We start from the raw sequence: 22659 nt of genomic DNA on the forward strand, positions 1-22659 counted from the left end.
GCACTGATTCAGGACCCTCACACAACTTATAACTAGAAACCTGAAGGACCAGTTTAAAAAGGTCACAATCATCACAGAAAAATACATTAATACTAAAGCGATCTCTTAAACTAAGGCAATATGTAAACACTCAGGGAAGAAAAGGCACACTCTCAATCAGTGAATACCAGATCTATAGAGAGAAGAGACGAAGCCACCACACCAAGGTTGCAACTCCATTAAAAAGCTTTTAAATCAGTTAGTGAATAGTGGCTTCACATACTGTGACAGGCCGGTTATACAATTTGTGTGAAAAGAATGAATTCCTTAAAACGCCATGGGAAACATCCATTCTAATTATAATTGTGAGAATCGATGGAGAACACTCCCCACTGCCACCAAGAAATCAGTAGCCGTTTGTCAACATAGCAGCAACTACAAAGAAAACAGGAGACTTTAGCAAGGAAAAAACTCCATAACATATTATATACAAGCACACAGAGGGAGGGAGAAAAAGATCAAAATTAAACATAAAAAAGAAAAGGCACGCTGTCAATCCATGAATACCAGCCTGAGTTTTCTTCCAATCAACGGCAACATCCATTCCAATTATAATTGTGAGAATCGATGGAGAACACTCCCCCCACTGCCAGCAAGAAATCAGTAGCCGTTTGTCAACATAGCAGCAGCTACAAAGAAAACAGGAGACTTTAGCAAGGAAAAAACTCCATAACATATTATATATAAGCACACAGAGGGAGGGAGAAAAAGATCAAAATTAAACATAAAAAAGAAAAGGCACGCTGTCAATCCACGAATACCAGCCTGAGTTTTCTTCCAATCAACGGCAACATCCATTATCGGGATAAGCTGAAAAGGTTCCGAGGGAGAAGGAAAAGGTTTCGAAGCTGCAATGAAGAACACTTTCAACAAAAGGGAAATTAACACATGGAGTTAAAAAAAAAAAAAGCACATGAATACTAAAGCCGTCTCTTAAACTAAGGCAAGATGTATACACTGAGGAAAATGATGCGGCCACTTAAAGTGGAGTACCTTCTTATTTAGAGGGTGAGCCTTAAACTTGGGAATTTTTGCCATCATTCTTCTTCCAACTCAGCTGAGCTCTTAAGTTTTACTGGACAGTAACGTTGAGCTGTTTCAAGTTCAGGTTCCTTAGGCCTTGTCAGCAATCTTAGGCTTCCTCTGCACTGATCCAGCAATACCATCCTAAAAAATAGTTTAAATTTTTAAAGAAAATGTACTAGAAAAATAATAAAACTTTTAAGCAAGTTATTTGTATTTACATGTGACATGGAACAATTCATGTGTAGCATTGACATCTCCCTTGTTCAAGATTCGAACTTCTTCATCATTTCTGCCATTGAAATAAATGGGCCTGCTGGTTCTCGAACATACATCTGAAATAGAGATTTTCACCATGTATTAGATTCAGAAATTAATGTCCAAAAATGAAATGCAAAACATGAAAATGCATACTAACCTTTCTGTCTTCAGTATGTGTTTTAGCAGTTGAAGTGTACGTTGTTGCTGGTAGATTTCCCAGGTCTTGTTTTACGGAGCAAAGTTTGGGGTTTGATGCTAAGGATCTAAAGCAAAAGTGAGAACAAATTTAGGAGATCAGATAAAAAATATGTGAAAAATGATTCACTTAATAAGGTAAAAGTTTTTAGTCAATAAATGACCCACCAGTTTTTGCCTCTATATAGCTTAGTGGAACTGTGGAAGAGAACTAGCAGGTGAGAAACAATTATCTCATATTTCATCATAACTATTTCCTTCTCATTCTGCTCTTCACCACAATCAACAGAGTCAGTATTCAATCAGAGCATCTTTGGCAGTGCAGGTTAAGGAATCAATGGCATCTTAACTTTGAAGGGAATAGAACACACAACATAGGTCTTATCATTGCATGAAGTTTTACATGCGGCAATAGAATGATCTGTGAAAAAGAAAAAGTTTTAACACTCTCAGCTCCACAAAGTTGGAGAATTTGGGGTCTCTATTCACAAGCAACCGATGAACCTTCCAGTTCGAATGTTAAAACTCAGCGTTAATGACACAAATGTATCGGGATATCATAGCAAGAACACGTTTTCGACTTTGTGCTTAACAGATTCCTCGAGGGGAGGGTGTAATACTTGGCCTAACGAGTCTATCCTTGCAAGTTTTGAAGCAGAATGAATCAAATCTGCCCTTTTCAAGCCCAAACAAAACCATCAACCAATTCGCCAGAAAATGAATCGAGAGAACACATGCTTGAAATTACCATTTTGATAGAACCACTGGTTCAGTCGAGCATTTAGCGAAAAAGAGAAGCTTTTCTGTTTTGCCCACCGTCTGGAACAGTATTTTATTTTGTAGTATTTCTTTTCTTCTTTTTTAAAAAAAAAAAATCACAGCCACCTAGTATTTTTATTTTTAATGAGAGAAACATCTGAATCCTATCACCACAATATTAGATTTTGAAGGTTAAAACCAAAGAAAAGAGAAGAAAAAAAAACATAAGATGAAGTATGTCACCTGTAAAACAGATAAAAGATCACTAACCAAAGGATCAATCCTAGTTGTGAGTGCACTAGATCGAGCAGTCCTGCAAACAACTTGCATAGCAAGAGCTAGGAATATACATGGTTGCCAAACCATAAACGAGTCTCAAAAAGAACCGAAAACCATATACACATATGAATGTGAATGAAATGAGAAAGAGAAGAACAAGAACAAGAACAAGAAGAAAAGAAAGAGTGGGTATAATAAGAAGAAAGAGAATGAATATGAGAATAAGAGAAGAAAAAAAGAATAGCAGTAGACAAACAGAAAAGAGAAGATGAAGGAATATGGAAAATGAAAAATGAGGGTTAAAACTGAGAAAAAGATAAAGATTACACTTTAATGAAAAAAATAAAAAGAAGAAAAATAAGAAGGTTGATGAGGATAAGAGATAGAAAGCGAAAGGAAGACGATAAAAGGAGAAAGAAAAAAGACGAGAGAGTGAGAAAAGGAGTTTGGAGAATAAGGAAAATCAAAACTTAATGTCAGGAAGAATCAAAACTTAATGTAAGAACAAATCAATACTGGAAAAAACTACTAACCTGTCTAAAAATCTTTATGCAGGAAATTTTGAAACCCTCAACCCCTGCAAGTCCAAAAGGTGTTCCTCAGCGCTCCCCATATTTGTCATTCTTCATAATTTATCTATGAAGCCTCGAAACAAGATCAGGTGCATCCTCCTGATGAATGTAAAAAGGAAATAACAAAAGAAAGATCAAATGTGAGGATAGCAAATATTTTGTATTTGAAAAGTGCAGTAAGGTATTTATAAGAAAAGGGGAGAGGAATTCAAAAGAAAAAAGTAAGAATAAAGAGAAATAGTAGATAAACAATAAGAAATTCATTCAACTTCACTTTTGGCTGATCAGAAAAAAATACAAGGAAACAAGGGTAAGGGTAATAAACAGGGGATTTAGTCACAAGGCCCAAAACAAAGATATTGTATATCAATGATAAAAATAGAAGGGCTTAGGAGAAAGAACAGATTATAGAAATACATTAGAAGTGAGGGGGTGCCAAACTGGATTGGAGTTAAGCCATAGTTGAGTTGAGTTTGTTTGATATGAACAACATTCAATATGCAACAGAAACCTATGGTCCAAGTAGATAAAATAATCTAAAATAACATATCACAGGGAGGTGCTTACAACTGAGGCATGTGAGGAATTCAAGGCTCTTTGGGTCTTGCATGACCATTCTGTTGCTTGAAATATTCGGACTCCGAGTAACTATTGACAAAGAGAATTGTCAAAAATCATTCAACAAAAAGATAATTTTATTAGTCAGCTGGCAATTAGCATACTTGCGCTTTCGCTTCTTCTTGGTGGCTCAATCCAATTTTCACTGGCAACTTAAAATCAACCTTATTTTCATCCTTCATCAGCAACAAAGTAAAATATCAGAAATGGCAGCTTCAGAAAAAGAACCCCAAAAAACGAAAGATCATAGATATCAGCAGCTGCATAAAATGAGATCTAGATTATCCCAGAGAGAGAGAAAAGATAGCATATGGTCATCCATCGTAAACTTGATAGCATCTTCTGTAAACTTCTTCATCTTGGCATCAAGCTCAGTTGTAGCCTCTTCTCCTTTAGCAATGAACCTATCTATATCTTCATCTGTGATTGTGCTATCCTTGGAACTGAAAACCATCTCACCACCTGCAGTAGCTCATCCTTATTTACAGCTGCAGTGAGTCAAGCCAAGGATCAAAACAATGCTTTTTTCACCAGACCCTGAATCGTGTATACCTGCAAGCAATCCATCAGTTCCGTGGCCTTTGAAGACTCCTTCAGTGCTTCTTCATCAATTCTGAATTTTTTTGCTTTAGGACAAGTGATCAGCTTGTTTCTATTTAACAATTGACAACAGATTGGACACATTCCAGAAGATGGATTTCGCAAGCTTGATAACAGACATAATCTGCACATTGTGTGTGCACGAGGTGTGTGCTTCTTAACATCAATTCTGAATTTATTTGCTTTACTTGTCCAGCTTGTTTCTATTTAACAATTGACAACAGATTGGACACATTCCAGAAGATGGAATTCGCAAGCCTGATAACAGACATAATCTGCATATTGTGTGTGCACGAGGTGTGAGCACAGGATCATCTGCAGACTCAAGTAGGCACCTTCTGAGAGGCAGAATCAGGGTTTGTTTCAACATACTTTTGCGCAACCTTGTCTAAATCAGGGTTTGTTTCAAGAATCTTCTGGGCAAGCTTGTTTGCATATTTGTCTACATCGGCCCGGCTGCAGATTTAGGGGAAATAAACTGTTTTAGAGATCAGAGTATATTTCATCATACACCTCATCACAAGAAAAGGATGGTTGCAACACTGTCTCAGTCTGAGTAGCAACTCAAGAATGTTTGCAAAGTTGCGAAGAACTTCGCCTTGTGCTACAAATTCGTTAAACTGGACCTGATTCATCAACAAGAAACTGTTAGTTCCCAGTCCCAAAAATGCATATCAGATTTCGAACCACATGTCTGAATGATCTGAAAGAACCTTGAAAATGATGTTACTTAACACACACACAAATCAGAGCTTTCTTGGAGGGTATTTAAAGAGCATGAGAAAATGGGAAACCAAACAAACTTGCTGGGGCAGCAAATCTTACTTTAGATTTCTTGTAGAGGGCATCATAGAAATCACCCTCTGCTTCCGACTGTTCACACTCAATGACTTGGATGTCAGTTGGTGGCAGGACAAGAATTGGCCTAATTCAAAGGAACAAGACATCAATAAGCTGCCAGATAAGGCTTTGCTTCTCAAGTAAACTTTGAGTTTTACAAGAAAACTAGAAAAAAAGACAATGAACTACCTCCCTTCCTTGTCCTTTGTTTCCTTTGTTCTCCTAAGCATTAATGGCCTAAGAATTGCCTTGATCAGTTCCAATGCTCTCCGATCACCATTCTCATAAGGTCTCTGTATTAACTTATTCCACCTAAAAGATAGCAAACATTTAAGTAATTCAGTTAAACTTATTAGCATGTATACATACACAGTTAGTAAAATAGAAGACATACCATGCCCAATTGCACCATGGCTCAACATGCAAGAAACACAGAATTGGCCTAATTCAAAGGAACAAGACATCAATAAGCTGCCAGATAAGGCTTTGCTTCTCAAGTAAACTTTGAGTTTTACAAGAAAAATAGAAAAAAAGACAATGAACTACCTCCCTTCCTTGTCCTCTGTTTCCTTTGTTCTCCTAAGCATTAATGGCCTAAGAATTGCCTTGATCAGTTCCAATGCTCTCCGATCACCATTCTCATAAGGTCTCTGTATTAACTTATTCCACCTAAAAGATAGCAAACATTTAAGTAATTCAGTTAAACTTATTAGCATGTATACATACACAGTTAGTAAAATAGAAGACATACCATGCCCAATTGCACCATGGCTCAACATGCAAGAAACACAGAAGGCTGTAAAGATCTTGCAAATTATTCTGCAGCAATTAGTGAGGACATCATTAACATAAATCAGATTTCTATCAAATGAGACGGTCTTATGAAAGCCTCATTTTTTTTTAGGAAATATGATAAATGGGAACTTAGATGAGGAAACATACCTGAAGTGGAGTACCAGTGAGACACCACCTGCAGACAATGTGAATGCAGCCCTAGCACTCGTAGTTCTCCAGGATTTTATGGTGTGTGCTTCATCCAGTACAATTCGATGCCAATCAACTTCATGGAATATGCTACTCTCCGCATCCTAAATCACAGTTAAAAACTGGTTAATGCACATAGAACCAAATGAACAGAATAAACACACTTTCAAGCTCATGGGAAAAACATTGATACTAATCTGAAAAAGGCTGGATTACTTACAGCCTTATATGCAGCAGTTAGAAGACCGTTGTCAAGACCACATCTGGTTCCACTATCACTCTAGGGTCATTACTTCTGTCCCCACCATAATGAACAAAAACAGAAATTACAATCAATATCAGTCACATTTTCATATTGACATTAAGCAAGAAAGGGGCTACAGACTAATAAACTCATCTTCCATTGACCAAGTAATGCCATAGGATGAACAATGAGAGTGCCACACCTTCCATTGACCAAGTAATGCCATAGGACAAACAATGAGAGTGCCACCTTTAATCCTTCTGTTCCTAGAATGCTGAGTAATAGGCATGTCCTCACCTATCCTCAGGGATACCCTTGCCCGGCCTAGCAAGTATTTGAGCAATTGTCATTACAGTTTTCCCCAGGCCCATAGCATCTTCTAAGATCTGCAGAAACCACATTTCGAAGAGAAATTAATATATGCAACAACAACAAAAACCAGGACATCAAGATATTAAATTGGAGTAACAAATAAAACTCACTCCCCCTCTTGCTGTTTCCAATGCAGAAGGAAATTCTGCAGTTGCTTCACCAGAGAAAATGTTCACAATCCTTCAGGAGTCACTTCTTCCTATCAACAATCCTTATACATTGCTCAAAAGTTAAGGCTTATTATGCAAATTCCAGTGGATTGGTGCCCATATTACAGAATTAAGAATCAGACCAATTGTGAAATCCTATATATACATGCATTCAAGATTTATTTCAAAGCATAAAGAACGTAGACAAATTCACAAAGGTAAACACAAAGCTGATATTAATAAATTAACCATCTCTCCATTAAAAAGCATTTCATATAAATCAGTTAGTAAATAGTGGCTTCACATACTGTGACAGGCTGGCTATACCATTTGTGTGAAAAGAATGAATGACCTGAAAATGCCATGGGAAACATCCATTCCAATTATCAATGGAGAATACTCCACTGCAAGCAAGAAATTCATACCGCCAAGTTATAATAAATCAGGAAATGAAGAAAGAGAATAAATATGACGACAAGAAGGGGAAGAATAATACCTCACACCATGAGAAAGATAAACACGCACAAATGAGATTGAAAGAGAAGGAAGGAGGAGATTAACAAAAAGACAAAATAGAACTTGGAGGAAATAGAACTTGGAGGATGAGAAGGACAAGATAAAAATTAAAGATACATAAATGGGGAAAAAGAAACGATGAAAAAATAAGAATTATGAGAGTAATGAAGGGAAAAAAGGAAGAAAATGTGAATGAAATGAGAAAGAGAAGAAGAAGAAGAACAAGAAGGAAAGGAAGAAGAGAAAGAGTGGGTATAATAAGAAGAAAGAGAATGAATATGAGAACAAGAGAAGAAAAAAAGAGTAGCAGTAGACAAACAGAAAAGAGAAGACGAAGGAATATGGAAAATGAAGAATGAGGGTCAAAATGAAGAAAAAGATAAAAATAAAACTTTAATGAAAAGAATAAAGAGAAGAAAAATAAGAAGGTTGATGAGGATAAAAGATAGAAAGCGAAAGGAAGAGGATAAAAAGAGAAAGAAAAAAAGACGAGAGAGTGAGAAAAGGAGTTTGGAGAATAACAAGGAAAAGAGATGATAATATACACATACACATACAAATATACATACATACATAGAGAGAGAGAGAGGGAGAGAGAGAGAGAAGGTCAACAAAGATAAAAACGAGAAGGGATGGGAGGAATGAGAGTGAGTAAGAAAGAATGGAAAACATGAAGGAAGAAAAAGGAATGGAATAGAGAAACGGATAAGGAAGATGGAAAAGAGAAGAAGAAAATTAAGAAGAGAAAAAAAGGAAGGTTAGAATAAAAAGAATGAACATGATGAAAATTAGAACGAAAAGGAGAAGAAAAAGAGAGTAGAGTAATAGATTAAGAAATGGGTAGAGGCAAAAAGAAGAATAATGAAAATTTTGAAGTAAAAGATAATGAAAAATGAGACGATGAAGAAAAAGAAGAAAAACAAAAAAACAAAAGCGAGAGAAAGAGACACGATGGTCAAAATGAAAAGAGAGATAAACATGCACAAATGAGAAGGAGAAGGAAGAGGAAGAGAAATAAAAAAGACGAAGATGATGAGAGTTAAGAAAATTTGGAGAGTGAGAAGGAGAAGTGGCGAAAAAAATCAAAGATATATAAAATAATAGAGAGGGAAAAGGAAAAGAAGAAAAAATAGGAAGAGAATAAGAAAGAGTCAGGATATAGAATAATGTGAACGAAAAAGAGAAAGAGGGGAAGAAAAAATAGTAGTAGACAAAGAAGAATGAAATGGATGGGAAGATTAATAAGTAATGAACTAAAAGAAGATAAAGAAGGAGGATGAGAATAATAATAAAAATGACTATAAGAGTAACTAAGGGAAAAAAGTATGAGAATTATTCAAAGAAAGGATGGAGAACATGAAGAAAAAAGAAGAAAGAGAATGAATACGAGGACAAGATGGAGAAAAATAATACCTCATACCATGAGAAAGATAAACATGCACAACTAGAAGGGAATTTAGATGAGGACAAGAGGTAGAAAACTGAAAAATAACAAGACAAATAAGAGATGGAAGGAGAAGGAAAGGGAAGATTAATAAAAAGACGAAGAGACTTTGGAGAATGAGGAAAGGAGAGGATAAAAATTAATGATAGGGAAAAGGTGGAAAAATAGAAGGGGAAAACAAAAAGAAGAAAAAATATAACGAAAAATAAATAAATAAATATATAAAAGGAAGAAGAAAGACAGAGAATACTGCGTAATAGAAAAGAGAAAGATGAGAAGAAGAAAGAGTAGATAAAAGAAAAATGAAATGGGAAGATAGGTGGAAGGAAAAAATAGGGATGAAAAGGATGAATAGATGACAATAAGGAATGAACTAAAAGAAGATAAGGAAATTTGGCAAGGAAAATAATAGTAAGAGAGAATTATAAAAATTATGAGAACATGAGAGGAAGGGAAAAGAAGTATTATTTTAGGGAAGGATGGAGAACATGAAAGAAAAAAAGGGAAAAAGGAAGAAAATGAGAGGAAGATGAGAAAGAGAAGAAAATGAAGAAGATAAAGAAGTAAGAAGAAAGTGAATTAATACAAGGACAAGGAGGAGAAGAAAAAGAGAGCAGCAGTAGATTAAAAAAACGACGAGAAAGAGCAATAAGAATAGGAAGAAAAGACAAAGAAAAAGAGAAATTGAAGGAATATGGAAAATGAAGTTACACTTTAATGAAAAGAATAAAGAGAAAGAAGATGGATGAGGATAAGAGAGAGAAAACGAATGGAGGAAGATAAACAAAAAAAACGAAAAGAGTGAGAAAGAATTTGCAGAATAAGATAAAAATTTTATATATATATATATATATAAGAAGGTAGATGAGGATAAGAGGTAGAAAGTGAAAGGAAGAGGATAAAAGGAGAAAGGAAAAAGACAAGAGAGTGAGAAAAGGAGTTTGAAGAATAAGAAGGAAAAGAGATGATAATATACACATACATAGAGAGAGAGAGGGGGGGTCAACAAAGAAAAAAAAAGAGAAGGGATGGGAATGAGAGTGAGTAAGAAAGAATGGAAAACATGAAGGAAAAAGAAGGAATGAAATAGAGAAACGGATACGGAAGATGGGAAAGAGAAGAAGAAAATTAAGAAGAGAAAAAGGAAGGTTAGAATAAAAAGAAAAAACATGACGAATATTAGAACGAAAAGGAGAAGAAAAAGAGAGTAAAGTAATAAATTAAGAAATGGGTAGAGAGGCGAAAAGAAGAATAATGAAAATTTTGAAGTAAAAGATAATGAAAAATGAGACGATGAAGAAAAAAGAAAAAGAAAACGAGAGGAAGAGAAACGTGGGTCAAACTGAAAAGAGAGAAACATGCACAAATGAGAAGGGAAGTTAAATGAGAGATAAAAAGCAAAAATAACAGGACGGAATAAGAGATGGAAGGAGAAGGGGAAGAGAAATAAAAAAGACGAGGATGATGAGAGTTAAGAAAATTTGGAGAATGAGAAGGAAAAGTGGTGAAAAAAATCAAAGATAAATAGAATAATAGAAGGGAAAAGGAAAAGAAGAAAAAATAGGAAGAAAATAAGAAAGAATCAGGATATAGAATAACGTGAACGAAAAAGAGAAAGAGGAGAAGAAAAAATAGGAGTAGACAAAGAAGAATGAAATGGAAGATAGGTGGAAGGAAGAAAAATAGGGATGAAATAATGAAAAAGATGGGAAGATTAGTAAGGAATGAACAAAAAGAAGATAAAGAAGGAGGATGAGAATAATAATCAAAAGAAGTATAAGAGTAATGAACGGAAAAAAGTATGAGCATTATTTTAAGGAAGGATGGAGAACATGAAGACAAAAGAAGAAAGAGAATGAATACGAGGACAAGATGGGGAAAAATAATACCACACACCATGTGAAAGATAGACATGCACAACTAGAAGGGAATTTAGATGAGGACAAGAGGTAGAAAGATGAAAAATAACAAGACAAATAAGAGATGGAAGGAGAAGGAAAAAGAAGATTAATAAAAAGACGAAGAGACTTTGGATAATGAGAAGGAAAGGAGAGGATAAAAATTAAAGATAAAAGGGGAAAACATAAAGAAGAAAAAGTATAAGGAAAATAAGAAAAAAGGACATAGAGAAAAATGCGTAATAAAAAAGAGAAAGATTAGAAGAAGAAATAGTAGATAAAGAAAAATGAAATGGGAAGATAGGTGGAAGGAAAAATAGGGATGAAAAGGATGTATAGATAACAATAAGGAATGAACTAAAAGAAGATAAAGAAAGGTGACGAGGATAATAATAGAAAGAGGGAATTATAAAAGTTATGAGAACATGAGAGGAAGGGAAAAGAAGTATGAGAATTATTTTATGGAAGAACATGAGAGGAAGGGAAAAGAAGTATGAGAATTATTTTATGGAAGGATGGAGAACATGAAAGAAAAAAAAAAAGGGAAAAAAAGAAGAAAATGAGATTAAGAAGAAAGCGAATTAATACAAGGACAAGGAGGAGAAGAAAAACAGAGCAAAAATAGGAAGAAAAGACAAAAGAAAAAGAGAAGTTGAAGGAATATGGAAAATGAAGAATGAGTGTCAAAATGGAGAGAAAGATAAACATTACACTTTAATGAAAAGAATAAAGAGAAAGAAGGTGGATGAGGATAAGAGAGAGAAAACGAATGGAGGAAGATATAAAAGGAGAAAGAAGGGTAAGATAAACAAAAAAACGAAAAGAGTGAGAAAGAGTTTGCAGAATAAGATAAAAATTATATATATAGATGGAGAGAGAGAGAGAGAGAGAGAGAGAGAGAGAGAGAAGGTCAATAAAGAAAAAACGAGAAGGGATGGAAATTAGAGTTGGTGAGTAAGAAAGGATGGAGAACATTAAGGAAAAAGAAGGAAAGAAAGAGAGAAACGATTAAGGAAGATGGGAAAGAGAAGAAGAAAATTAAGAACAAAAAAGGGAGATTAGAATAAAAAGAAAGAACATGATAAATATTAGAACGAAAAGGAGAAGAAAAAGAGAGTTAAGAGTAGAACGAAAAGGAGAAGAAAAAGAGAGTTAAGAGTAGTAGATTATGAAATGAGGAGAAAGGCGAAAAGAGGAAGAATGAAAATTTTGAAGTAGAAGACAACAAATAAAACAAACAATGAAGAAAAAGGAAAAAGAGAGAAAGATACACTTGCACAAATGAGAAGGGAAGTTAGATGAGGGATAAAAAGTAGAAAAAAATAATAAAAATGAAATTAACACATGGAATAAACAAAAAGCACATGAAAACTAAAGCAGTCTCTTACTACGGCAAGATGTATACACTCAGGAAAATAATGCGGTCACTCAAAATGGAGGTACCTTCTTATTTAGAGGGCGAGCCTTAAACTTGGGAAATTTTGCCATCATTTCTTCTTCCAACTCAGCTGAGCTCTTAAGTTTTACTGGACGGTAACGTTGAGCTATTTCAAGTTCAGGTTCCTTGGGCCTTGTCAGTGTAAGCTTAGGATTCCTTCCTCTGAACTGATTCCAGCCATACCACCCTGAAAAATAGTTTAAATTTTTAAAGAAAATGTACTAGAAAAATAATGGAACTTTTAAGCAAGTTATTTGTATTTATAAGTGACATGGAACAATTCAAGCGTCGCATTGACATCTCCCTTGTACTAGATTTGAACTTCTTCATCATTTCTGCCATTGAAATAAATGGGGCTGCTGGTTCTCGAACATAAATCTGAAATAGAAATTTTCACCACATATTAGATTCAGAAATTAATGTCCATAAATAAAATGCAAGACATAAAAATGCATATTAACCTTTCTGTCTTCTGTACGTGTTTCAGCAGTTGAAGTGAACAAGTTGCCGGTAAATTTCCTAGGTCTTGTTTTATGGAGCAAAGATTGGGGTCTGATGCTAAGGATATAAGCAAAACTGAGAACAAATTGAGGAGATCATAATAAAAATATGTGAAAAATGATACACTTAATTAAGGTAAAATAAAATTTAGTCAATAAATGACTCACCTGTCTAGCTTTCCCCTCTTCAAGTTTTTGCCTCCTTATAGCAATAATTTTCATATGTGTTCCTGTGAATCAATAATTGATAAGAAACATATTACACAGATTCCAGAACAACAAATAAAGAGATATAGAACAAAACTAGACAAATATGGAACTCCATAACATATTATATACAAGCACACAGAGTGAGGGAGTGAGGGAAAAAAAAAGATCAAAATTAAACATAAGAAAGAAAAGGCACACTCTCAAATCTAAATCAGTGAATACTAGATCCATAGTGAGAAGAGACGAAGCCACCACCATGGTTGCAAATTTCTCACATCCTGGCTTGTTAAAGGCTTCAATACATCACGATCCTCCCCACCAGTATTTCCGTCAATCCGTCAATATTGACTATTGATGACCACGGTACATTTAGTCTTCAAAAATGTCTAAAATTCTGGTCATCTGCATTACAAGATAAGAGGAAATTGCTCGGTCAATACCACGGCACAAAATTATAAAAGGGAACAATAATATCATTTATAGATGATTGCAGCATTTCGGCAGTTGCATGGCTATATTTAGAAGATGCTTTCGCTCTCCACCAGAATTAACAACTTCTAGATCCTTTTGCAACAAAGCTTTATAATATCGCTTCTGCATTGAAACATTACCAGCATTCTCTATCAGATGCTCTCCCCGTAGTATAAGGAGGTCCTGGTTCAGCACCTTGAAACAGATATGGATGATTGCAGCATTTCGGCAGTTGCATGGCTAAATTTAGAAGATGCTTTCGCTCTCCACCAGAATTAACAACTTCTAGATCTTTTTGCAACAAAGCTTTATAATATTGCTTCTGCATCTGGGACATACCAACCTTGAGCATAGTTTCCTTCTTGGGAGGAAGACCTTTCTCAACATCAGACTTCAGTCACCTGAGAAGAAACGGGTTGAAGGACCTTAATTGGACAAGTCAAAACAAATGAAGATATTCTTTCAATGTAAACTTTAAGTTCACAAACAAAAGTAAGCAGGAATACCTGGAGGAAAAAAGGAAGCACAGGTTGAAGAGCTTTCTGGAGGCAAAAACCAGGTATTAGAACTGGTCCTCCCTGCATGTTTGAATACATCACGAACCAACTTTATATACAAAGGAAGAACTCCTTTAGGAACTGAACTTATCACACTAGACAATGCTTCCCAAGCAATCTGTAAAGGAGCACAGTAAGATAAACAAGTACATTGAAGTGCATTGTATTAAATATTAATGTCATTCAATGAATCAAAATAATACCGTCACGATAGCTGAATCTGAATCACTCAAAGTATGCAGAACTTTGTCTGATTAAATCCTGGAAGAAAAAAACTTAAATAGTGTTAGCTAAAGAATGCAATACAAAGAAAGAAAGTCACATTATCATTATGTAAAACAATAAATCATGCCTGAATATCTCCAACTCCTTTAAGATCCTCTGACAGCAAAAACTCGATACCTTCCTCATCATTTACAGTGACAACAGTTTCTGCTGCTTTCTTGGCGAGACTTCCAATCTCCTACATTTTCAAGGTAAAAGCATTACAAATGCAAATTATGCAACGGCTCAAATTTACAAATGAAATTATACAATGAATCAAATTTAAATGATGTGAACGAGGAAACCAAGTAAATGGCATTATGGGCATAAAAATTAGGTTCCTACCATATCAGTATAGCCCATTGCAGTGAGTAAAGCAGGTCCAGCAACCTCTGCTAAAGCTCCCAAAGCATGTGCATTGAGGCACTGGATATAAAACCAAAGATCTTTGGAAATAATAAAGAAAACGCTATAAGAAACAGACACAATACTGACGAAAGAGGAATATGGACACAAGCTTGGGAAGGATATGAGGCAGCACAGCACTGGTCCTGACACTGAAAGAAGCATCCAATACATTTTAAAAATCAGAAAAGGTGCCCAGACAGAAATGTAAGAAAAAACACATTTGCAAACAATTTTCAACCTTAAAATCTGTTTCAAACCATCCAGAGCAGTACCAGAGATTTGATCGTCATCAAGAGCATGCAGAAGTGTCGGAACAATCTCATAAATTTCTTGCATTCCAGCAGTCTACACAAGGAACAATCATCAATTCATCATCAAACTAATATTCACACACCAAGAACTAAATAGTGGTACCTTGTAGAGAGTGCTGAATGCCAACCCTGCCGATTCACGAACCTCAGGTCATGCTATAACATCAGAAAATCAGTAAGAAATTTTTAATACAGGAAAGCAGAAACAAAATTGCTTCCTTCAATACAAGTAAACAATCTCAAACCTATCACAAAGTGCTGTCGGAATGATAGAGATAAGCTTGTGCATTAAACTCAGCAACTGGCTATTCCCAGCACTTGCCATCACTTCACTTAAACCAATGCAAACACCCTGAAATCAAGTTCCATTACATTAAAGGCTTTGTAGATTTGAAGAATTCAACAAATAGTGAATAAGAGAAAGAAAGAAGAAGGTGCAATCAGTTGAAGAACAAAGCAGGAATACCTGGAGGGAAATAGGAAGCATAGGTTGGAAGAGCTTTCCGGAGGCAAAAACCAGGTATTAGAACTGGTCCTCCCAGCATGTTTGTATACATCATGAACCAACTTTATTTACGAAGGAAGAACTCCTTTAGGAACTGAACTTATAACACTAGACAATGCTTCCCAAGCAATCTGTAAGATAAACCACTAAATTGAAGTGCATTGTAATAATGCAATGAATCCAAATAGTGTTAGCTAAAGAATACAATACAAAGAAAGAATGTCAACATTATCATTATGTAAAGCAATAAATCATGCCTGAATATCTCCAACTCCATTAAGAACCTCCGACAGCAAAATCTCGATATCTTTCTCATCAATTACAGTGACAACAGTTTCTGCTGCTTTCTTGGCGAGACTTTGAACCTCCTATATTTTATGTGAACGAGGGGAAACCAAGTAAATGGTATTATGGCATAAAAATTAGGTTCCTACCATATCAGTATAGCCCAAATCAGGGTTTGTTCCTAACATACTTTTGTGAGACCTTATCCAAATCAGGGTTTGTTTCAAGAATCTTCTGGGCAAGCTTGTTTGCATATTAGTCTACATCGGGCTCGGCTGCAGATTTAGGGGAAATAAACTGTTTTAGAGATCAGAGTATATTTCATATAGACACATGCACAGTAAAGCTCTAATGGCATTTCGGCTCCTCACAAGAAAAGGATGGTTGCAACACTGTCTCAGTCTGAGTAGCAACTCAAGAATGTTTGCAAAGTTGTGAAGAACACTACCTCCCTTCCTTGTCCTTTGTTTCCTTTGTTCTCCTAAGCATTAATGGCCTAAGAATTGCCTTGATCAGTTTCAATGCTCTCTGATCACCATTCTCATAAGGTCTCTGTATTAACTTATTCCACCTAAAAGATAGCAAACATTTAAGTAATTCAGTTAAACTTATTAGCATGTATCTATACAGTTAGTAATATAGAAAACATACCATGCTCTCTGATCACCATTCTCATAAGGTCTCTGTATTAACTTATTCCACCTAAAAGATAGCAAACATTTAAGTAATCCAGTTAAACTTATTAGCATGTATCTATACAGTTAGTAATATAGAAAACATACCATGCGTTTAGGGTTTAGGGTTTAGGCCTAAGAATTGCCTTGATCAGTTTCAATGCTCTCTGATCACCAGATCACCATTCTCATAAGGTCTCTATATTAACTTATTCCACCTAAAAGATAGCAAACATTTAAGTAATTCAGTTAAACTTATTTGCATGTATATATACAGTTAGTAATATAGAAAACAAACCATGCGTTTAGGGTTTAGGCCTAAGAATTGCATTGATCAGTTTCAATGCTCTCTGATCACCAGATCACCATTCTCATAAGGTCTCTGTATTAACTTATTCCACCTAAAAGATAGCAAACATTTAAGTAATTCAGTTAAACTTATTAGCATGTATATATACAGTTAGTAATATAGAAAACATACCATGCCCAATGGCACCATGGCTCAACATGCAAGAAACACAGAAGGCTGTAAAGATCTTGCAAATTATTCTGCAGCAATTAGTGAGGACATCATTAACATAAATCAGATTTCTATCAAATGAGACGGTCTTATGAAAGCCTCATTTTTTTTAGGAAATATGATAAATGGGAACTTAGATGAGGAAACATACCTGAAGTGGAATACCAGTGAGACACCACCTGCAATGTGCAGACAATGTGAATGCAGCCCTAGCACTCACAGTTCTCCAGGATTTTATGGTGAGTGCTTCATCCAGTACAATTCGATGCCAATCAACTTCATGGAATATGCAACTCTCCGCATCCTAAATCACAGTTAAAAACTGGTTAATGCACATAGAACCAAATGAACAGAATAAATACACTTTCAAGCTCGTGGGAAAAACATTGATACTGATCTGAAAAAGGCTGGATTACTTACAGCCTTATATGCAGCAGTTAGAAGACCATAGGTTGTCAAGACCACATCTGTTTCTACTATCACTCTAGGGTCATTACTTCTTTCCCCACCATAATGAACAAAAACAGAAATGCTATCTGGCTTTGAATGGGCTTCAAGTTCATCCTGTTATGAGAATTATAATCAATATCAGACACATTTTCATATTGACATTAAGCAAGAAAGGGGCTACAGACTAATAAACTCAACTTCCATTGACCAAGTAATGCCATAGGACGAACAATGAAGTGCCACACCTTCCATTGACCAAGTAATGCCATAGGACAAACAATGAGAGTGCCACCTTTCTTTAATCCTTCTGTTCCTAGAATGCTGAGTAATAGGCTCCTCAGCAAGTTCTTGATTATCAGGGATACCCTTGCCCGGCCTAACAAGTATTAGAGCAATTGTCATTACAGGGGTAGCATCTTCTAAGATCTGCAGAAACCACATTTCGCAGAGAAATTAATATATGCAACAACAACAAAAACCAGGACATCAAGATATTAAATTGGAGTAACAAAATAAAACTCACTCCCCCTCTTGCTGTTTCCAATGCAGAAGGAAATTCTGCAGTTGCTTCACCGGAGAAAATGTTCACACTCCTTCACGAACCAACTTTATATACGAAGGAAGAACTCCTTTAGGAACTGAACTTATCTCACTAAACAATGCTTCCCAAGCAATCTGTAAAGGAGCACGGTAAGATAAACCAGTACATTGAAGTGCATTATATTAATGTCATGCAATGAATCAAAATAATACCGTCACGGTAGCTGAATCTGAATCACTTTAAGCATGCAGAACTTTGTCTGATTAAATCCTGGAAGAATAAAACTTAAATAGTGTTAGCTAAAGAATGCAATACAAAGAAAGAAAGTCACATTATCATTATGTAAAACAATAAATCATGCCTGAATATCTCCAACTCCTTTAAGATCCTCCGACAGCAAAAACTCGATACCTTCCTCATCAATTACAGTGACAACAGTTTCTGCTGCTTTCTTGGCGAGACTTTGAACCTCCTATATTTTCAAGGTAAAAGCATTACAAATGCAAATTATGCAACGGCTCAAATTTACAAATGAAATTAAGCAATGACTCGAATTTAAATGATGTGAACGAGGAAACCAAGTAAATGGCATTATGGGCATAAAATTAGGTTCCTACCATATCAGTATAGCCCATTGCAGTGAGTAAAGCAGGTCCAGCAACCTCTGCTAAAGCTCCCAAAGCATGTGCATTGAAGGCACTGGATATAAAACCAAAGATCCTTGGAAATAATAAAGAAATACTAGTATACAAAATGCTATAAGAAACAGACACAATACTTACTAAAGAGGAATGTGGACACAAGCTTGGGAAGGATATGAGGTAGCACAGCACTGGTCCTGACACTGAAAGAAGCATCCAATACATTTTAAAAATCAGAAAAGGTGCCCAGGCAGAAATGTAAGAAAATACACATTTGCAAACGGTTTTCAACCTTAAAATCTGTTTCAAACCATCCAGTGCAATATCAGAGATTTGATCGTCATCAAGAGCGTGCAGAAGTGTCGGAACAATCTCATCAATTGCTTGCATTCCAGCAGTCTACACAATGAACCATCATCAATTCATCATCAAACTAATATTCACACACCAAGAACTAACTAGTGGTACCTTGTAGAGAGAGCTGAATGCCAACCCTGCTGATTCGCAAACCTCAGGTTATGCTATAAGCCTATAACATCAGAAAATCAGTAAGAAATTTTTCACACAGGAAAGCAGAAACAAAATTGCTTCCTTCAATACAAGTAAACAATCTCAAACCTATCACAAAGTGCTGTCCGAATGGTAGGGATAAGCTTGTCCATGAAACTCAGCAACTGGCTCTTCCCAGCACTTGCCATCACTTCACTTAAACCAATGCAAATACCCTGAAATCAAGTTCCATTACATTAAAGGCTTTAGTAGATTTGAAGAATTCAACCAATGGTGAGAATAAGAGAAAGAAGAAGATACCACTCCAGAGTGCAATCAGTCGGACAACAAAGCAGGAATACCTGGAGGGAAATAGGAAGCACGCACAGGTTGAAGAGCTTTACGGAGGCAAAAACCAGGCATTAGAAATTTAGAATTGGTCCTCCCTGCATGTTTGTATACATCACGAACCAACTTTATATATGAAGGAAGAACTCCTTTAGGAACTGAACTTATAACACTAGACAATGCTTCCCAAGCAATCTGTAAAGGAGCACGGTAAGATAAACCAGTAAATTAAAGTGCATTGTATTAATGTCAAGCAATGAATCAAAATAATACTGTCACGGTAGCTGAATCTGAATGACTTAGTAAAATAATCAGGGTGGATGTCACATTTGGAGCCCCATCAACAAGATATAGATCACTGGTTTTGAATAAATATCCAATTAAGTACGCAGAACTTTGTCTGATTGAAGCCTGGAAGAATAAAACTTAAATAGTGTTAGCTAAAAACTGGAATACAAAGAAAAGAAAAGCACATTAGCATTATGCAAAACAATAAATCATGCCTGAATATCTCCAACTCCTTTGAGAAGCTCCGACAGTATTTCATTCGATACCTTCCTCATCGATTACAGTGACAACAGTTTCTGCTGCTTTCTTGGCGAGACTTTGAACCTCCGATATTTTCAAGGTGAAAGCATGACACATGCAAATTATGCAATGAAAAAAAAAACACACAAATCAACTTAAGCAAAGACTCAAATTTAAATGATGTGAAAGAGGAAACCAAGTAAATGGCATTATGGCATAAAAATTAGGTTCCTACCATATCAGTATAGCCCATTGCAGTGAGTAAAGCAGGAAGGATGGTACCAAGGAGGGCATCAAGACCAGGTCCAGCAACCTCTGCTAAAGCTCCCAGGGCATGTGCATTGAAGGCGCTGGATATAAAACCAAAGATCATTGTGAATAATAAAGAAATACTACTCTATAAAAAAAAGCTATAAGAAATAGTCACAATACTTACAAAAGGGGAAGGTAGACAAGCTTGGGAAGGATATGAGGCTGGCAGCACAGCACTGGTCCTGACACTGAAAGAAGCATCCAATACATTTTAAAAATCAGAAAAGGTGCCCAGGCAGAAATGTAAGAAAATACACATTTGCAAATGGTTTTCAACCTAGAAATCTGTTTTAAACCATCTAGAGCAGTATCAGAGGTTTGATCTTCCTCCAGAGCATGCAGAAGTGTAGGAACAATCTCATCAATTGCTTGCATTCCAGCAGTCTACACAATGAACCATCATCAATTCATCATCAAACTAATATTTAAAATATAAAACTGGTATGTCAACACACCAAGAACTAACAAGTGGTACCATGTAGAGAGTGCTGAATGCCAACCCTGCTGATTCACGAACCTCAGGTCATGCTATAACATCGGAAAATCAGTAAGAAATTTTTCATACAGGAAAGCAGAAACAAAATTGCTTCCTTCAATACAAATGACGCTTCGTATCATACATAATAACTTCAATAAGTTGTGAATTAAGTAAGTGTTTTAAGATAATCATTGACGAGACAAATGTCTCATGTTTGACAAGATATGACATTGGACCGAAACAAAAAGAGTTCTACCTAAAGGACAAAAGCAAACTAAATCATGAATAGGGGGAGGAAATGACCTATCAATCACAATGTCTTCTTCAATCCTATGACATGAACACTCAATCCATCTTCTTTACGAGTAAAATCGAAAGAAATTCTAGAGATTCAAAGTCTCAAACAGAAGCAGGCATAATCCTAAATGTTCAGAAAGATCAAAGGGGAGCAAATGAAAAAGGTGCATACTTTGGAATATGGATGAAGGTTGGCCATCATGGATCATCAATCTTTACTCCAATTTCTCCAATTCATTCAAACTCTCTATGATAGCCTGCAGTTTCAGAAGAAATCAAACATCCATTTTTTCTGCAAAATCTTTGCAAAGTACACCTCACTAGAACAAGGATAAGGCGCGAGAAAAATCCTTCTTCTCGCGATTACTCTCACCTTCTTACTTGTTTCTTGGAGCTCCCAAGCGAGTAAGAATTCATCTAAGATTAGATATACCTTCATAGGAAAACAATCAATCAGAAGTATAAATTACAATGCAGCATACACAAGGTGAATACAGTAGAAATAAAAGAAAATACAGAGATTCACAATGAGAAAGACTGACAAACCATACCTTGTGAAAGTTAAAAACCAAATCTAACTCGCAGACATTACTAAAAAAGTGATCCAGTATCTACACAAACAAGTGGATGCACTCCAAATAAGCCAACCCCCTGTCCGTCATATCAACACAGAGCGAGAAGAATAACCCAGCATACCGCCTGTAGATCATCTTGTGTGTTCAGAACTGACAAGGAAAACATCAACTATTAAAAAGAATACTTTAAAACCCTGAAAATCATTTTAAAAATAACAAAGGGAAAAGAACCCAAAAATAAAGGAAAAAAACATATCAAGAATGTAAATGTTAAAAAAAATAACTCTGAAAACTATTTTAAAAATTAAAAATAACACTTCCAAATGCTGAAAATCATTTTAAAGACTAACAAGAACAGCGAAAAAAACATTTTAAAAACTATAAAGAATACTTAAACACACTAAAAATCATTTTTTAAATAATAAAGGAAAAAGAACCCAAAAATGTGGGGAAATCCAGGAATACAGAAAGGGAGCAAAGAACTACACAGTGATTAAACTTTATCTGCCAAATCTAACAAGTATTCAAAGAAAATACAAAGATTCAAAGTAACACTAGCAAGTTTTTGTTGAATACTTACAACGTTCCGAAACCTCTTTCGCTATAACGGCTATACTTATGTTGCTTCTTGATCACTGAAAAAGCCTTGAGGATGAAGAACTGGCAGAGATATCTATATAAAGAAGTCAGTAAGTGTACGTTGGGCAGTTTCCAAAAAAAAAAAAAGCGCGTTGGGCAAGCTCCACCGACTTAGAGCATCCACATTCTTCTCAACTGACTCTTAAAGTTATTTAGATTATAAATTTTAAATATTTGTGTTTTTTTTGAAAGCATAAATATTTGTGTTATATTATTCAGGGAAAATGACATTTTTTTCCCCTGAGTTATATACCTATAGCATTTTTTTCCCCTAAATTATTGAAGTGGCTGTTTTCCCCCCTGAAATGTTAAATGGACATATTTACCCTTAAACTAAATATTTAATTTATTTTTTTCTCCAACAAATTATGACCATAATTTGGTTCAAACTAAACAAACACTATAGCAACCAAACCGAAATATTC

At 35.4% G+C, this 22659-nt stretch overlaps 1 protein-coding gene and 2 long non-coding RNA genes across 3 annotated transcripts; all 3 read right to left on the bottom strand.

The window, feature by feature from the left end:
• Nucleotides 1–565: 565 nt before the first annotated feature.
• On the bottom strand, nt 566–2112 carry LOC109170450. Its single transcript, XR_002052437.1, has 6 exons — nt 1687–2112; nt 1481–1586; nt 1284–1397; nt 1033–1206; nt 801–902; nt 566–668 (listed from the first exon to the last, which is right to left on the bottom strand). It is a non-coding gene; the product is annotated as an uncharacterized LOC109170450 (long non-coding RNA).
• Nucleotides 2113–4794: 2682 nt separating this feature from the next.
• Nucleotides 4795–20545, bottom strand: LOC109169861 (putative SWI/SNF-related matrix-associated actin-dependent regulator of chromatin subfamily A member 3-like 3). The gene is made up of 17 exons (XM_019318748.1): nt 20478–20545; nt 20370–20407; nt 20169–20283; nt 18289–18399; nt 17990–18061; nt 17752–17812; nt 17632–17699; nt 17357–17500; nt 17116–17240; nt 6129–6156; nt 5938–6005; nt 5733–5855; nt 5581–5628; nt 5376–5498; nt 5172–5271; nt 4876–4972; nt 4795–4840 (listed from the first exon to the last, which is right to left on the bottom strand). Exons 1-17 carry the CDS (start codon nt 20502–20504, stop codon nt 4830–4832), a joined length of 1359 nt encoding a protein of 452 aa, XP_019174293.1. The 5' UTR covers nt 20505–20545; the 3' UTR covers nt 4795–4829.
• A 5-nt stretch (nt 20546–20550) lies between these two features.
• LOC109170452 lies at nt 20551–21231 on the bottom strand. Its single transcript, XR_002052439.1, has 3 exons — nt 21193–21231; nt 20721–20773; nt 20551–20629 (listed from the first exon to the last, which is right to left on the bottom strand). It is a non-coding gene; the product is annotated as an uncharacterized LOC109170452 (long non-coding RNA).
• Nucleotides 21232–22659: the final 1428 nt, after the last annotated feature.

This window comes from Ipomoea nil, unplaced genomic scaffold (assembly GCF_001879475.1).
Source record: "Ipomoea nil cultivar Tokyo-kokei standard unplaced genomic scaffold, Asagao_1.1 scaffold3321, whole genome shotgun sequence".
NCBI lineage: Eukaryota > Viridiplantae > Streptophyta > Magnoliopsida > Solanales > Convolvulaceae > Ipomoea > Ipomoea nil.

Excerpts from the sequence above, each read along its gene's own strand:
- LOC109169861 (XM_019318748.1), bottom strand. The coding sequence starts at position 20,504 with ATGTGTATTTTCTTACATTTCTGCCTG. Across the intron at positions 6,006-6,128 it reads TCACTGGTACTCCACTTCAG|AATAATTTGCAAGATCTTTA; the intron begins GTATGTTTCCTC and ends TAATTGCTGCAG. Across the intron at positions 5,272-5,375 it reads ACAAAGGACAAGGAAGGGAG|GCCAATTCTTGTCCTGCCAC; the intron begins GTAGTTCATTGT and ends CCTTTGAATTAG.